Raw genomic sequence first — 16,113 nt, forward strand, 5'->3', positions numbered from 1 at the left:
AGTCACTTCCCAGAACCAGCTGCCCCAGGGCAGGGCTCCTGTTGTCTGGGTCAGGATTCTCCCATCTCCCTCCGAAGCAGTCAGAGGCCAAGTCTGGACTCTTTCGGGGATGTGACGCAAGGAAAAGGGGGGATCCGCCCCAGAGTGAACGCTGGGCTGGGTCGGGTTGGGCTGGGGGAGGAGAGAGCAAGGCCCTCGGGGCAGTTACTCATCTTAGGGCTCAGGTAAGAGGACCAGGCTGGGGTGCAGAGCCGACACTCCCTGGGGGACTCAGAAGAGGCAGGACAGAGCAGCCATGGAGACAGAGAGGAGAAGTCACCCGGGGTTCCTTGCGATAGCCGCTCTGCTCCTGACCTTGCTGTGGCCAGGTGAGCCAGCAGGAGGGATGAGGAGGCTGAGGTGGGAGGGAGATGCCCCTGCACCCCAGAAGAGGATCTGGGAATAGCCCAGAAGGGCTTCCCACTCAACTCTGTCCAGAATTGTCAAAGTGCAGGAGAGGAGGTGGTTGGGGAGTAGGGGAGAAGATTTTTGCACCCAGGACGGAGGTGGGGGGGTCACAGGGAAGGAAGTTTTCCCACTTCAGGGAGTGGGGGCTGTGGGCAGGGAGGCCTTTGAACCCCAAAGAAAGGCTTAGCTCTAGGAGATTAGGCTCTCTGGCCTTAGGGAGATTGGGACCATGAGCTTCCCAGCCAAAGGACCCTTCCACTCTGGGCAGAGAGGGCTGTGTGGGCCCCCCCACCTGGCTCTCAAATCCAGGAATGCAGGGAAGATTTTTCCAGGCCAGAGAGAGGGGCTTTAAAGGCTCCAAGTCAATGAAAAGGCTGCAGAAAAAGATCTCCCACCACCAAGAGACTTCAGGGACCACAGGGCTCTCGCGCTCTGGAGGAGAAAACCCATAGACAGGAGTGTCCAGGAAAGGTCTTCCTTCTGTGGAACAAAGCGGGAGGATCGCAGGGGAAAAGCTCCAGCCTTGGGGTCAGAGCTATTGGTCAGAAGGGTCTTTTAGCTTGGAGAGAGGAGCTCACACAGAAAGGGCTCTTCCATCATGGGCTCAGATCAGTGGGGGAAGGAAGAAGGTTCTGACAGTGGGTTTGACCCTCCCCCAGGTACCTCTGCTCTTAAATGCTACAGCTGCATTCAGAAAGCCGATGAAGGATGCTCCCCAGAGAAGATGAAAGTGGTGACCTGCCCTGCAGAGCTAGGGGTCTGCACTGAGACAGTGGGGGCTGTGGAGACCAGTAAGTGACGCTCCCTAGGAGGGAGGGCTTGGCATGTAGAAGGTGGGTGGGACCTGATAACATTGAAAGAGTTCATTGGGCAAACCCAAACTCACAACCCCAAGCCGCTGTGCTGGCCCATTTCCTTTATTGGGGTTGGTCTGGGGTCTCAGGGAGGTAAACAAGTGCTCAGAGGTCCAGGGGCCTGGAGGTCCTAAATCTAAGATTTGGAGATGGACAGAGCCCCTAGGGAGTTGGGAGGGAGAGGTTTCTGAGTCACCCCCTGTTCCTTTTAGACTCAGCTACTTTCACTGGGGAAGGCAAGGTTTCCAGGTGTTTCAGGCTCACCCAGGTTTGGGCTGAGACCCCATCCCCCTAAAGCTTTATCACATGACCCTGTTTCCCACTCCCAGACCTGTGAGCATCCAACCTGAGACTCCAGTGGGCCACACTCCAAAATTCCACTCTCCCCTCTCACTGGGAGACCCCAGACCTTACCCCATCTGACTGCTCCCCTTTCTGATTCCTCCCCACTGAGTGCTCCCTTTGTGTTCCTCTTTCAGCTCTGAATTTTTAGTTCTCCCCATTTATGAGCTCTTCCTTTCAAGATTCCTCCAATCTCAAACTTCTCTCTAAGTCACCTCCACACCTCTGAGTCCTCCCCTTCTGGACCTCCCCCCCGAGTCCTCCTCCTCTGGATCCTCCCCATGAGTCCTCCCTCTTTGGATCTTTTCCCTTTGGGTCCTTTCTCTTTGGATCCTCCCTCTCTGAGTCCTCCCCCTCTGGATCCCCCCTCTCTGAGTCCTCCTCCTTAACTCCTCCCTATTCTGGCCCTTCTCTTCTCATAGCCACCCTGTGCCTTGATTCTTCCCTCTAGTTCATGGGCAGTTCTCTTTGGCCATCCGAGGCTGTGGATCAGGTCTTGCAGGGAAGAATGACCGAGGGCTGGACCTACATGGGGTCCTGGCCTTCCTCCAGTTGCAGCAATGTGATAAGGACCTGTGTAACGCTCAGCTCAACCTTACCTCACACCCCCTGAACCCCAGCGGTAAGCCAAGAGGGGCACCAGAATTCAAGAGGGGGGTTAGGAGCCCTGCTCCCTAGATTTGGAACCAGAGGATCTGGGTTTGAATTCTGACTCTGCCACTCACTAGCTGTGTGACCTTGGGCAAGTCATTTCCTTATCCTGGGTCATGGTTTCCCCACCCTGTAAAATGAAGAGATTGAACTAGATGATCTCCAGGATACAGTCCAACTCTAAATCCTACCCTTCATGTCTAAGAGTACACCTGGGAAAGGAGCCCAGAAATAGAGGAAGGGGTTAGGGACTGAGTGGCTGAGTTGGTGGGAATGTGAAAAGTGAAGCAGGTTTAGTAGAGGATAGTAGAGTCTACAAATTATAATCTAATGATCTCAGCTTTTGGTTCCTGACAATAGTCTGGAAGGTATCATTGAAAGGATGGCTACTGACTCTTTAGAAAGGGAAGCAGTGATCCCAAAGAGCCAGCACAAGACCTGGTCATGCCAGACTTTACTGAATTTCATTTTTGACAGGTTTGCTAGACTGACAGCCAGATCAAGGGACTGCAGGTGGTAGACTTGATTGGAATTTTCTCCAAGTGTGTGACAAAGAATCTTATTCCTTTTTTTTTTTCCTGGACAAGATGAAGAGATCCACTCAGGCCAGGCAGTGGTATGGTTTGGTGGGTGCAGAATTGGTGGGATAGCTAGATCTTCTCAAGGAGGAGGTCTCTAGTGGAGAGCCCAAGGGATCTGTGCCTGGACCTATGCTGTTTAATAACTCGATGCAGTTAGACATAGACAGTACACTCATCAAACTTACTAATGACATAAAGCTGGGGGTCAAGGAGATTCTAAGATGCTAGATGACAATGTCTGAATTCCCCAAGACAGTGGCATGATGGAACATTGAGTCAGCTCTAAGATGATATTTTTAAAAATGTGCTAGGGGAGTAGGGTGTAGGGGAGCTCCTAGTGAGTATCTTCTTTCCTCAATGTAGATCTGTGCCCACAACTTAAGAGGAGTGAATTAACCAGGGTCACATATCCAGGGAGTGTCAGAGGCAGGCCTCGAATCCAAGTCTTCCTGACTTTGAGGCCCATGCTCTATCTATAATGCCAGTCTGTCTCCCCCAAGATAGTATTCTTTTCAGTCATTTTTCAGTCATGTCTGACTCTTCGTGACCCCATCTGGGTTTTTTTTTTTTTTTGGCAGAGATAGTGGAATGGTTTGCCATTTCCTTCTCCAGCTCATTTTTCAGATGAGGAAACTGAGGCAAACAGGATTGAGTAACTTGCCCAGGGTCACATAGCCAGTGTCTGAGATCAGATTTGAACTCACAAAGATGAGCTCTCCTGATTCCAGACCTAGCCATCTAGCTGCCCAAAGATGTAGTAAGACTAACCGTAAGCTCCTACACTTCAACAAACGGGGAAAAAAACCCCAAAATTTCTCAAGTACAAGATGAGGGGGACATGGCACTTCATCTGAAAAAGATCTGGGAGTTTTAGTGGACCACAAGCTCAATATAGGTCAACAGGGTCAAGGAGTTAGAAAACTAATTTAATCTTAGGTTTTGTTAAGAAAGACAATATCCATTGTCTAGGGAGGCTACAATCCCTGCATCATCTGCTTTGGTTAGAGCCCATCAGCTGGGCTCAGTTCTAGGCACTCCATTTTGCCAAGGTCAGTGAGAAGCTGGGGCCACCTCAGAGGAAGGGGACTAGGTAGGTGGAGGAGCTCTCATTCAGGCCAGAGGAGCCTAGGAGCATCAGTTGAAGAAATAGGAGGAAGTTGTGTACCCAAGAGGAGAAAAGACTCGGGGCACGTGGGACTGTTTTAAAATATTTGGAAGATTTTTTACATAATGGCACACATAAAAGCTATAACAAATTGCTTACCATCTTAGGGAGGAGGAACAGGAAGGAAGGAGGGAGAAAAATTTGGAACTCAAAATCTTATAAAAAAAGGACCATTAAAAATTGTCTTTACGTGTAATTGGAAAAATAAAATACTATTTACAAATATTTGGACGAGACATTTGATGGGGTGCACTTGACCCTAATCTAGAGCTAGGAACCATGGGTGCCCATTGAAGAGGGATGGAATTTAGGTCAATGAAAGCAAAGATGATTCCAAAGTCTTCCCTTGGGATATGGAAGTCTTCAAACAAAGGCTGGAGGATCCCATATCTGGCTGGCTGTTGTTTACAAATGGGTTTTGATAGTATCTGGGGTCTGCTCTATGAGGGATGTAGCAGGAGTAAAGGCTGGGCCAGAAAGGTAGGGAGGGGGCAAAGTCTTCATGAAATCTATGGAATAAGGGACAGGGAATCTCACTGATGGATCTTTCCACCCATCGCCAACACAGGGAATGAAAGTGCCCATGAGCCAAATGGTGTCCAGTGCTACAGCTGTGTTGGGCTGAGCCGAGAGGCATGCACAGGCACAAAGGCGCCCCTGGCCCAATGTTACAATGCAGGCGACCGGGTGCACAAAGGCTGCTTCGATGGGAATGTCACCCTGACTGCAGGTGAGTGGGGAGCATGCTGTCCTTGTAGGAAGAGCCCAACAGTATCATCCCCCAGCTAGGTACTGGACACAAGGGGGCCAAAGGCAAACAATGAAATGATTCCTGCTCTCAAGGGGCTTATTACGTTTGACTGAGTGGGTTGAAGGACACCACCTGCACACAACTGATGAACTAAAAATTGTTTTGAGGGGGAAAGAACGGTAGTAACAACTTGGGGTTCTGGGGTGGTGGTGGGGAAGGGCTGAAATATTTCTGTAAGAGGTTACCTCACCTCCTTTCCTCCTCTTCAAAGCTTTATGGGAGACAGAGAACTCGCTTCTACTCCATCCAGGGAAATAGTGTCCCCCCTACCACTTCAGAGCCTTTCCTTTCACCCCCAGGGAAAATGGCAAACCACTTCAGTATCCTCGCCATGAAAATCCCAAAAGGGGTCACAAAGAGCTGGACACAGCTGAGAGCAGCAGCAGGGCACTTTGCTTGATCATGTTCTATCCCCATACACCGGGGAATCATGGTATCTTTTCAATGCTGCCACTATACAGAGTTGGAAACCAAGGCCCTGGGAGGGCTAGGGATTCACCCTTCTCAACCCATCCCCACCCCAGGGCTCTGCTTTCCACACCTCTGGGAGTTCTGCACTAACCAGTTGCCTCACCCCTTGGTTTCCCTTAGCCAACGTGACAGTGTCAATGCCCGTCCGAGGCTGTGTCCAAGATGAGGAGTGTACCAGAGATGGAGTGACGGGCCCAGGCTTCTCCCTCAGCGGCTCCTGCTGCTCTGGATCCCACTGTAATGCTGACCTCCGGAACAAGACCTACTTTGCCCCTGGCATCCCTCCTCTGGTGGTACTTCCCGTTCCACAACCCACAGCTACCTCCCGCCCAAACTCGACAAAGACCCCTGCATCCGCATCCACCCGAGTTTCAGCTCCCAGCCCCTCAGCCTCCGCAAGTCCGGTCCCATCCACCACCCTTGAGGTCCCAGCCAGGGAGTCAACTTCGCACTCTGAGAAACCTGTGGAGACGCTCAGGGAGGAGGAAGGGGCCAGAGGAAGGGCTGTGGGTCATAGCGATCGAAGCAATATGGGGCAGTACCCCTCTAAGGGTGGTCCCCAACACCCAGCTAATGGGAGTAACAGGGCCCTGGGTCTTCCACTGGTGTTGCTCCTGGGAGCTATTGCTGCTAGGACCCTCCTGTGATCCCCTTCCCCCTCCTTCCATCCCCCTCCCCTTTCGGCCTTGGGACATCCTTCTCTGAACACAAATTCCCTTCTGTTTCCTGGGCTGAGCTGGTCCCAGCCCAAGTCAGTCTCTCCTTGTTCCGCCCCACGAGGCTGAGCAGGTCTCCTCAGTCCTGAAAATAAAATAACCCTATATTTAAGTACTTGTCCAAACTGTTTGTTCCTAGGCTTGGAGAGCTCGAGGGATTACTATGAGGGAGGGCTCTACATGTGATGTAAGTGGTGGGGGAGGGTAGCAGGGAGGTGTCTACTTTGGGAATTAGGAGGGAGGGAGGCAGAATTGGGGGCAGAATTTACTGGGAGGTAGCATGGGGAGGAGAAGCAGTTGAGACATCAGTGGGGCAAAGCCCTACCTAGGCATTCATATCACCTACCAAAATTTAGCTGAGTAGATGGGAGTGACTCCCCAGCGCACCCCTCCTTTAGATACTTCCCAACTCTCTGGAATGACCGAGGGACCAAGAAGCAGTTTCTCCACCTCTCAGCTGGGTCCTTGTCCCATCTCTTCATCCGTGGATAGCAATTGGAAGAGACTCCCCATTTCTAGGGGGTCCCCTGCTCATCTTCCTGGGTTTAGTGTTCTCAGGGCCCCTGGAGTGCCTCCTCTCCCTAGGCAGAAAGAGAAATAGACCTCCAGCCCAGAGGACTGAACTCTCTGTCTCCATTTTGAAAGTAGTCTCTGGCATGGTACCCATTAGTGACTCATCCCTATCACCAGGCTTCCAGCAAATATGTCCAGACCTGCTCCTTATCCCAGAGCCAGCCTGCTCCTCTAGGTGGGCTCCAGCGCAGGGACGTGGAGGCATCCCCGATGTTAGTTCCTTGTTCAAAGCCTTGGCTGCCTCAGCATGGTTAGCATTCTTACGTTAGGGAAATACTGCAGATACTGGAGAAGGGAAAGAGGGTAGTCTGAAATTATTAGTGGGAGAGAGCAGGTGGCAGACAGGAGAAAAAACACTGAGAAATACTATGAGATAGAAGGCTAGGGACTCAGCCTAAGATTTCATTAGTGTTTGGAAGACAACAAGCACTTAACATTTGTTAAATATTTTATTTTTTTCCAATTGCATATAAAGCTATTATAAACCTTCATATTTTTTTCTTTTTACTATTTTGAGTTCCAAATCCTCTCCCCCCTCTCTCCTCTTCCTCCTCCTTGAGAAGGCAAGCAATTTGATAAAGGATATGCATGTGCAGTCATGCAAAACATCATTTTCATATTGTCATTCAACAGGCACTTTTTAAAGCACTTACTGTGTGTCAGGTATGGACTAAACACTGGAGATATAAAGAAAGGTAAAAATGATCCCTACTTTCAAGGTTTAATGGGGGAATTGACATAAAACCATTTTATATAAACAAGATCTATACAAGATAGGTCAGAGATAATCCCAAAGGGAAGGTATTAACATTAAGGAGGACCAGGAAAGGCTTCTTGCAGAAGGTGATTTTTGCTGAGAATTCAGGGAAGCCCAGAAGTCAGGGAGAGGGAGGAGAGAATTCCCAGTTTGAGATGGTGTGGTTTTGTTCTAGGAGTAGCCATCAGGCCGGTGAATCACCTGGTACTTGAAGGGGTGGGGGCCTGGGAGGAGTGGGCAAACTGGAAAGGTAGGAGAGGCCTTTGAACATGCAACTGAGGATTTTGTGTTTGATCCTGAAGACAACAGGAAGTCTCTGGAGCTTTTGGAATAGGAAGGTGCCATGGTCAGACTTTAGGAAGGTCCCATGGATAGCAGAGTGGGAGGGCTGGAACATGCAGGGAGACCAACCAGGACCATTACACAATCCAGGTGTAAGGTGGTGAGGGTCTGCACCAGGCTGGGGTCTGTGTCAGAGGAAAGAAGGAGAAGTGTGGGGTGGGATGTTAAGTAGATAATATCAACCAGACATGGCAAATAGATGAGGGAGGGGACAGTAAGAGAAAGTAAGAACTGGAGGAGAACCTCTAGGTTTCAAACCTGGGTAACCAGCAGATGGTGGTGCCTTCAGCAGAAACAAAGAAGTTAGGAAGAGAGGAGGGTTTTGGGAGAAGAGATGAATTCAGTTTTGGATGGGTTGAGCTTTAGAGGTTTATAAGACATTCAGAATGAAGTGTCTAACCAGCAGTTGGAGAGGTGAGACAGGAAATCAGAGAGAGGTGAGGGCTGAAAAAAAGATCTGAGAATGATAATTGAATTGATGGGAGTTCAGATGAGATCACCAAGTGAAACAGCATGGGAGATTTGAGGAGGAATGAGAAGGTTTGAGAGAGTTGCTGTGGGGAGAGGGAAAGGATTGCCCAGTAGCAGTGAGGTCCCAGGTGAGATTATGTAATAGAAACTCCCATATGAGGAAACTCTTTTTACCAATATAGGTCAACACCTCTTTTGCAACTTATATTCTGAGGGCTGTTAGATGGCTCCATAGCGCATAGAGCATTGAGTTTGGAGTCAGGAAGACTCATTTTTCCTGAGTTCCAATCTGGCCTCAGACACTTAGTAGCTCTGTGACCCTGGGCAAGTGACTTAACCCTGTTTGCCTCAGTTTCCTCATCTTTAAAATGGGCTGGAGAAGGAAAAGGCAAACTGCCACAATATCTTTGCCAAGGGAGTCCCACATGGGGTCACGGACCCAGCTGAATAGCACCCATAACCCACAGTTGTGGGGATAAAATGAGACACTTATAACCGGGAGGAGCCATACACCATAAAGCATACGTGGAGAACTGGGACAGAGGGGCAGGATGGGGGCGTGGATAGGATTGGGGGGCTGCCTCTGGCTGTAAAGGCTGTTGACCTTGGGGAGGTCAGAGTGAACCTCTGTGAACCTCAGTTTGCCCATCTGCAAAATGGGATGCCAAGAGCCCCCCACCTCTTGAACACAGAGATGCTAAAGAGGGGGGCAGTCTTGCAAACTTGGCAGAGCTGCCGCTGTTGTGGACCCTGAGGAATCAACGAGGTGCAAAGGGAAGGGGGCTGGATTTGAGCTCCTGGGTTCAAATCCCTTTAGTAAAGTCTCCATGTGGGGAGGCGGATTTCTCCCCCCGTTCCTGCATCATGGTATCTCCCACTCTCTGAACCTCTCTGGCATTTTGGGAGATACCGCAGTGAGAGATGGGGGAGAAAATACCTGGGTCTAGCAGCCAATAGGAACCCATCCCTCTGCGGGGCTTTGGCCAATGGGGCACGCCGGGGGAATGGGGTGGACGGTAAAGACCGGCTGACCAATGGGGAGCAAGGTAAAGACTGGCTGACCAATGGGGCGCGGACTGTTCAGCCCCCAACCTCCCCTCACTACCATCTGGGGAAGGGTGGGAACGTGGCCGAGGGGCCCCGCCCCCTGCTCGCAGGCTCGAGGGAGGGGGCCGTTGGGGAGGGGGAGGGTAGGAGGGGCAGGAGGCGGGGCTTGGCTGGGGCTGGGGAGGGAGAGGAGGGTCTAGAGGAGGGGATGGGCCTTTGGGGGTGGGCCCTGAGGTGGGCGGGGGGCAAAGAGGCGGGACCTGTGCTATGGGAGGGAAAGGGCAGGATTTGGGGTGGTTTGGGGGCGGGGCTTAGGATTGGACGGGGCGAGGTTGGCGTTTGGGGGGTGGGTAGAGGCGGGGCCTAGGGTTGGGGGCGGGGAGGGGGGGGGAGACTTTGTGGGGAGGGGCTTGGGCGTGGGGGAGGGCAGGGGCTGGGGGCTTCTCCAACTGCCCCCCAGAGGCGCTTAGACGCCTCTAGGACCTTAGACCTCGGGGAGCCTCTTGGGGAGGGGGGATGACGTGGGGAGGACACAGAAGGGGGCTGCTTGGGGGAGCGGGGTGCGGGGTGTGCCCCTCACTTCCCCGCCCTCTTCTTCCCACCAGAGTCCGGGGTCCCAGGGGCCAGGGACCACCGGAGACAGGACAACCGCTGGGTCTAGGAGGGTCCAGACCGCAGCATGGCATGTGCCAACTTCCCGCTGCTCCTCGGCCTCGTGGCAGCCTCCCTCGCCCAGACTGGTGTGTGTGTGCGTGTGTGTGCGTGTGAATCCCGGGGCTCTGCGGGTCAGGTGCTGACCATGCCCTCCCCGCTCCGCAGAGGACTCTGTACATGTATGTGCGTGTGTGTGCGGGTATGTGCGTGTGTGTGCGTGTGAATCCTGGGGATCAGGAGCTGACCATGCCCTCCCCGCTCCGCAGAGGACTGTGTACATGTATGTGTGTGCGTGTGTGTAGGTGTGAATGCCGGGGCTCTGGGGGTCAGGTGCTGACCATGCCCTCCCCGCTCCGCAGAGGACTCTGTACATGTATGCGTGTGCGTGTGAATCCTAGGGGTCAGGCGCTGACCATGCCCTCCCCGCTCCGCAGAGGACTGTGTACATGTATGTGTGTGCGTGTGTATGTGCGTGTGTGTGTGCGTGTGAATCCTGGGGATCAGGTGCTGACCATGCCCTCCCCGCTCCGCAGAGGACTGTGTACATGTATGTGTGTGCGTGTGTGTAGGTGTGAATGCCGGGGCTCTGGGGGTCAGGTGCTGACCATGCCCTCCCCGCTCCGCAGAGGACTGTGTACATGTATGTGTGTGCGTGTGTGTAGGTGTGAATGCCGGGGCTCTGGGGGTCAGGTGCTGACCATGCCCTCCCCGCTCCGCAGAGGACTCTGTACATGTATGCGTGTGCGTGTGCGGGTATGTGCGTGTGTGTGTGCGTGTGAATCCTGGGGATCAGGAGCTGACCATGCCCTCCCCGCTCCGCAGAGGACTTTGTACATGTATGCGTGTGCGTGTGAATCCTAGGGGTCAGGTGCTGACCATGCCCTCCCCGCTCCGCAGAGGACTGTGTACATGTATGTGTGTGCGTGTGTGTAGGTGTGAATGCCGGGGCTCTGGGGGTCAGGTGCTGACCATGCCCTCCCCGCTCCGCAGAGGACTGTGTACATGTATGTGTGTGCGTGTGTGTAGGTGTGAATGCCGGGGCTCTGGGGGTCAGGTGCTGACCATGCCCTCCCCGCTCCGCAGAGGACTCTGTACATGTGTGTGCGTGTGTGTGCGGGTATGTGCGTGTGTGTGTGCGTGTGAATCCTGGGGATCAGGAGCTGACCATGCCCTCCCCGCTCCGCAGAGGACTTTGTACATGTATGCGTGTGCGTGTGAATCCTAGGGGTCAGGTGCTGACCATGCCCTCCCCGCTCCGCAGAGGACTGTGTACATGTATGTGTGTGCGTGTGTGTAGGTGTGAATCCCGGGGCTCTGCGGGCCAGGAGCTGACCATGCCCTCCCCGCTCCACAGAGGACTCTGTACATGTGTGTGCGGGTGTGTGCGTGTATGTGCGTGCGTGTGTGCATGCGTGTGTGCGTGTGAATCCTGGGGGTCTGGCTCTGACCGTGCCCTCCCCGCTCCACAGAGGACTCTGTACATGTGTGTGCATGTGTGTGCGGATGTGTGTGCGTGTGAATCCTAGGGGTCAGGAGCTGACCATGCCCTCCCCGCTCCGCAGAGGACTGTGTACATGTATGTGTGTGCGTGTGTATGTGCCTGTGTGTGCGTGTGAATCCCGGGGCTCTGCGGGTCAGGAGCTAACCATGCCCTCCCCGCTCCGCAGGGAACCACTCCTTCAGTCCCGTCTTCCCACTGCTGCCGCCAGTCACCTGTTACCACACCGAGATGCTCTACCTTGGGCGCAAACTGAATTCGGAGCCCGAGCTTTGGAGCTCCAGCCTGAAGCACACCCGGCGCTGTGAGAATTGGGAGGTGTGTCAGGAGACCCTGCTGATGCTGGAGACAGGTAAACGGAGGACAGCTGACAGAAGGAGGGAGCACCGTGAGGGCAGTGCCTTTGGATCAGGCTGCTTTAGAGAATTCTCCCCATATTTATCGGAAAAGGGGAGTTAAGGGGGTTTATTGCAGGATTGCCAAAAGTGCTCCCAGTTTTTACAATCTGTGATTCACTTGTCCTTTCTAGACCCTAGTCTCTTCCTCTGAACGTTGCCCCTAGGCTCCTCCCACATATGGGGCTCCCAGTAAAACTGAAAGCACTCTGTGGATCAGCATCCACCAAAAACCATCACTCGATTACCTCTGTTAGCTGGCCAGAGGAGTCATTAGTTCAAGACCAAAGACGGGGTCTCAAATGCTATAGAAAATTGTCCTGACAAAGGCCCCCTGCCATGTGCACATAGCATATGTGCTCCCACAGGTTATCACACCCTACAAAAGAAAAATCTACATGGGGAAAAAACATACTTGTGGAGAACATGGGTGAGGTGGGAGCAGATATGGGGGCACACACTTGGCCCAGGCCCCTACTGTTCCTGATCCTGCAAGTTTGCCCCTTCTCCCATGAGCCTCCCCTGCCCATGCTCATGGTTGTGGCCACTGAGCTGCTCTCTGCTACCATCTGCTGAGTTCTCCCTGCTACTAATGTGTACTGGTTGGAAAGCATTTTCCTACAAGAACAGGATGATAGCTCTTTGAGTGCAGAGCTTGGACTCTGACTCCCCAACCTCACCTCCCCCAGCCAGGGAGGGAGCTAAGGCCAGCAGCATATCCTCACACAAAGGGTCTGCCACTGTCCACAGCTGACTGAATCCATCACCCCAGACAACTGTCTGACTTAAGGGAAAGAAATTCCATTTAACTCCAGGAACATCCTTGGTCAGAATCTGATATTCCCAAACCTGTGTCAAGGGCTCTGGCACCAGAAGTCTGAAGTATGGGATGAGATAGCCCACTGTGTTCCTCGGGTCCTTTTTTGTCTCACAAAAAACTGGGTGATCTCTAAAGCCAGGGGAAGAAGGCAAGAGCATCGCTCTCCCTCCTGCTGGGCCATATTCTTGGCTATCTTACGGGCATCTGTCCGACTTGTGCCCTGCCTTCTTGCCAGTGCAAAATCAGCTGTCTTTTTATGGATATGTAAAAAGAGGGCTAATACAGGGCTGCCACCACAAGGCAAGTGGAGGAGAAGTTGATGAGCACTGACACAGAGGGGGTTCTATCTCTTAAATGACCTGAGGCTTGGGCCCAGCCCCTTGCTCTCCTCAGGGGTCCCAGCTCCTGCCAATCTGCTCCTCCTTTCCTAGGGTCCCAGGCAGTGATTGTGGGCAGTAAGGGCTGCACGCCAGCAGGAAACAGGATCTCCGGAGTCACGGAGCACTCAAGTCCCCCAGGAATCATGATCATCTCCTACATCCGCTACTGCAACGTCAACTACTGTAACAACTCTACCAGCACGGCCCCGGTGCTGAGACCCAAGGCTCACCTAGGTAGCCAGGGCCTTGAGGGGCCTTTCACTGGTGGGATCCCCCAGCGCTCCTTCCCCCTTTGCTTAGAGTTCCTGATCTCCCAATAATTTCTATACTCTCCCCACCTGTGGTATTTACTGGTAGCCCCTCACCTCAGTCTACCCTTTTATTATATTTCCCACAAGTGTCCCCCCCTCCCCTGTACTTTGTCCCCATTGTTCCTGCCTATGGCTCCACATGACCCCATCTACCGATCTCCTAGACAGCCTGCCCCCAATTCTTTTATCTCCTCTACCACCCTCATCTGTTCAGAGCCAGTAGCGAGCGACATCAGTGATGTCTCACTCAACATTCTCATTTGAGAATGTTGTCTCTACTTGTTGCTGTAACAACTCCATTTTATCCCTGGGAAGCTAGCTAGCTAGTCCGACTTCCTGTGTCTCTATCGTAGAGAGCACACATTGTCCAGACACCAGCCAGATGCTTCTGCTTTTGGGGGATTGCTTTCTAGCTGATGGTAACCCCCTCATTTTATAGACAGGGGACCCAGACTCCAAAGCTGGACTTCCCCTAAATCACAAATAAGTCAGGGGCAGAGTCAAGATTCACACCCAGGCCCCCTGACTCTTTGTTCAAGGGCCATCACAGCATTGCTTCCCAGACAAGCCATTCAAAACATAGGCACCTGGCATGTCTCCCAGGCTCTGCCAAAGAGCCCTGGGCATGGGGTTCACATTCAGACCCTCACACTAAATCCCTAATTAGTCACCCTGTGTGATGCTTAGTTTTCCCAAAGAACCTTTCACTGCATGGCCAGGTGCCAGGCATTCCTTCACAGGGCTGGCCCTTGGGAAACAGGCTCAGTCAGCTGGGTTTGTGTTCCAAGCATCCCAGTAAGAGTAGGATCTGCCAAAGTTGATGTAGACTTTGTGAGCCCAGAGTCATATCCACAACTCAGTGAGGCAGCAAGACATCACCCAAGAAATACATGAATGCCAAAAGGAGATGCAAGGCCCATGGCCAGTGCCCGGGATCACTGATGGGCAGCCCTGGGCTCTGTCTTTGCTATGTAGGGAGCATGTTGGGGGTTCCCTGGCGGTAACCTTAGCAAGAGGAATATCAGTCAAAGTGGGGTATCCATCCCTGGACAGAATGCCCATACCCATGAGATGGCAGGTCTGCTGGAATATCTGGGCATATGAAGAGGGGAGACGGTTGGTCAGAGGCCGTCCACAGCGTGGGTCTCCCTGGGATCCCAGGCTCCCTTCATCAGGGGCATTCCTCCTTCAGTGCCCACCCCAGTGACGCCCCTTTTCTTCCTCCAGTCACTAGAGATCAAGAACATGCCTTGCGCTGCCCAACCTGCTTGGCCTTGTACTCGTGCCCCACAAAGGTCCACGTCCATCGGTGCAATGAGAAGGCCCTGAGGTGTTACAATGGAACTATCCAGATCAAGGGAGGTGAGCACCAGCTGGGAAGCATTGGCCCCTTGGAGTGGGGGTGATCCCAAGTGTTGGAAGGAAGGAGGTGATTCAGAGTGTGCACCAGGGAAACTGAAAACATCCTCACAAGACAATCCAGGGAGGTCTAAAGCCCTATGGCTGGGAGCGTGGACTAGGGGGAAGAACCCTGGGTTTGGTCTTCTTAAAGACCCCATGCTGCCTCTTCCTATTGGAAGATGAGGTGACTGGACAAGATGGTGTCCAAGGCCCTCCCTGGCCAGTTCTGAGTTTTACGATCTTAAGAGGGAGGTTGGTGGAGTAGATGGAGCTAATGCCTCACTAGCTGTGGGATTGTGGGAAGGGCCCGAGTTCCAGAGCCCAGCTTCTTCATCTGGGGAGTTGTGAGCATGAGATAATGGACTCAGAGCCACCCAGCCAGGTGAGCTGCCAGCATTCAGATGCAGGGTTTCAGCCATGGGACCTCAGAGACCAGTAGAGGGGGACGAGTAGGTTCTCAGGTCCGGGGTTGGAAAGGTCCCTGGAGGTCAGCCAGCCATGTTATAAGTAAGGCCCCACGAAGTCAGATGTTGGGTGAGTGGCAGAAGTGGGGTCGTGTAACAGGCCTCTGAACAAGGGTGCATGACTGTGCCCCCCTCCTGCTCCTTTGTCTCTGGTCTCCCCCTTCCCCTCGTAGAAGACACCACCTATCACTTGGGCTTGCTCGGCTGCTCCACTGTGCCCAACTGCGAGCTGTTCCTTGGCATTGAGACAATTGGCCCGTTCACCCTGAGTGAGAAGTGTTTGGACCATCATCGCTTCTTCTGGCCGAGGAGCCGGGGTGCCTCTGGGCCCTCCTGGGCCTGGCCCCTCGGGCTGGGATTGCTTCTTACCCTGTAGGCCGAGGCATCCTCAGATCAGATGACCCTTTGAGGCTCCCAGGAAGGGATGCAGAGAGGAGCCCCCCTGGGCCCAGGGTGCTGCCTGGGGGCCAGGAGAGGAGGCCCTGAGATCCCAGGGGCAGGAGGGGCCCAAAGTCCCAGTAACCCCAGCACAAGGCTGTCTGCTGCACAGGTATTGAGTAAATATTTAAATGGACTCTTCCCTTACTGCTGTCTGCTGCCAATATTTGTTAATCATGAATGATAATTCCGTTCTTCCTTGGGCTCTCCTAATCATATATTTTCTCCTTTCAATTAGGATCTTCCCCCCCACCCCCCAGATTAAAATCCTGGCTCTGCTATTCCTTCCCTGGGCCTCAGTTTCCATCTTATAAAATGGATGTCTAAAGTCCTCCCTGGCTCCGGGGCTCTGTGGATGGTACTGCAATAGTACCAGCATCTCTGCTGACCGAGGGAGAAGCCGAGACCCTGGGAGAAATGGCCAGGAGATGTAGCTAGAGGCTGCTAGCTCACAAAGCCCATTCCTTCTCTCCTGATGGAGAGACTGGCAGAGACTTGGGGAAGAGATGGCCTCTGGTCACCTC

General features: G+C 53.1%; 2 protein-coding genes across 3 annotated transcripts; both read left to right on the forward strand.

The window, feature by feature from the left end:
* Window positions 1–229: 229 nt before the first annotated feature.
* Window positions 230–6,150, forward strand: LYPD3 (LY6/PLAUR domain containing 3). Its single transcript, XM_072607848.1, has 5 exons — window positions 230–368; window positions 1,107–1,238; window positions 2,095–2,265; window positions 4,609–4,770; window positions 5,443–6,150. Exons 1-5 carry the CDS (start codon window positions 296–298, stop codon window positions 5,967–5,969), a joined length of 1,065 nt encoding a protein of 354 aa, XP_072463949.1. The 5' UTR covers window positions 230–295; the 3' UTR covers window positions 5,970–6,150.
* Window positions 6,151–9,282: 3,132 nt separating this feature from the next.
* LOC140503688 (testis-expressed protein 101-like) lies at window positions 9,283–15,736 on the forward strand. 2 transcript variants are annotated; one of them, XM_072607860.1, is made up of 6 exons: window positions 9,283–9,299; window positions 9,834–9,968; window positions 11,550–11,732; window positions 13,027–13,209; window positions 14,514–14,648; window positions 15,325–15,736. In XM_072607860.1, the coding sequence occupies exons 2-6, from the start codon at window positions 9,908–9,910 to the stop codon at window positions 15,525–15,527; spliced, it is 765 nt and encodes a 254-aa protein (XP_072463961.1). In that variant the 5' UTR covers window positions 9,283–9,299; window positions 9,834–9,907; the 3' UTR covers window positions 15,528–15,736. The 2 variants fall into 2 exon arrangements, with proteins under 2 accessions (XP_072463961.1, XP_072463960.1); XM_072607859.1 differs by lacking the exon at window positions 9,283–9,299 and adding an exon at window positions 9,437–9,462.
* Window positions 15,737–16,113: the final 377 nt, after the last annotated feature.

The sequence above is a fragment of the Notamacropus eugenii genome, chromosome 5 (genome assembly GCF_028372415.1).
Source record: "Notamacropus eugenii isolate mMacEug1 chromosome 5, mMacEug1.pri_v2, whole genome shotgun sequence".
In the NCBI taxonomy this organism is placed as follows: domain Eukaryota; kingdom Metazoa; phylum Chordata; class Mammalia; order Diprotodontia; family Macropodidae; genus Notamacropus; species Notamacropus eugenii.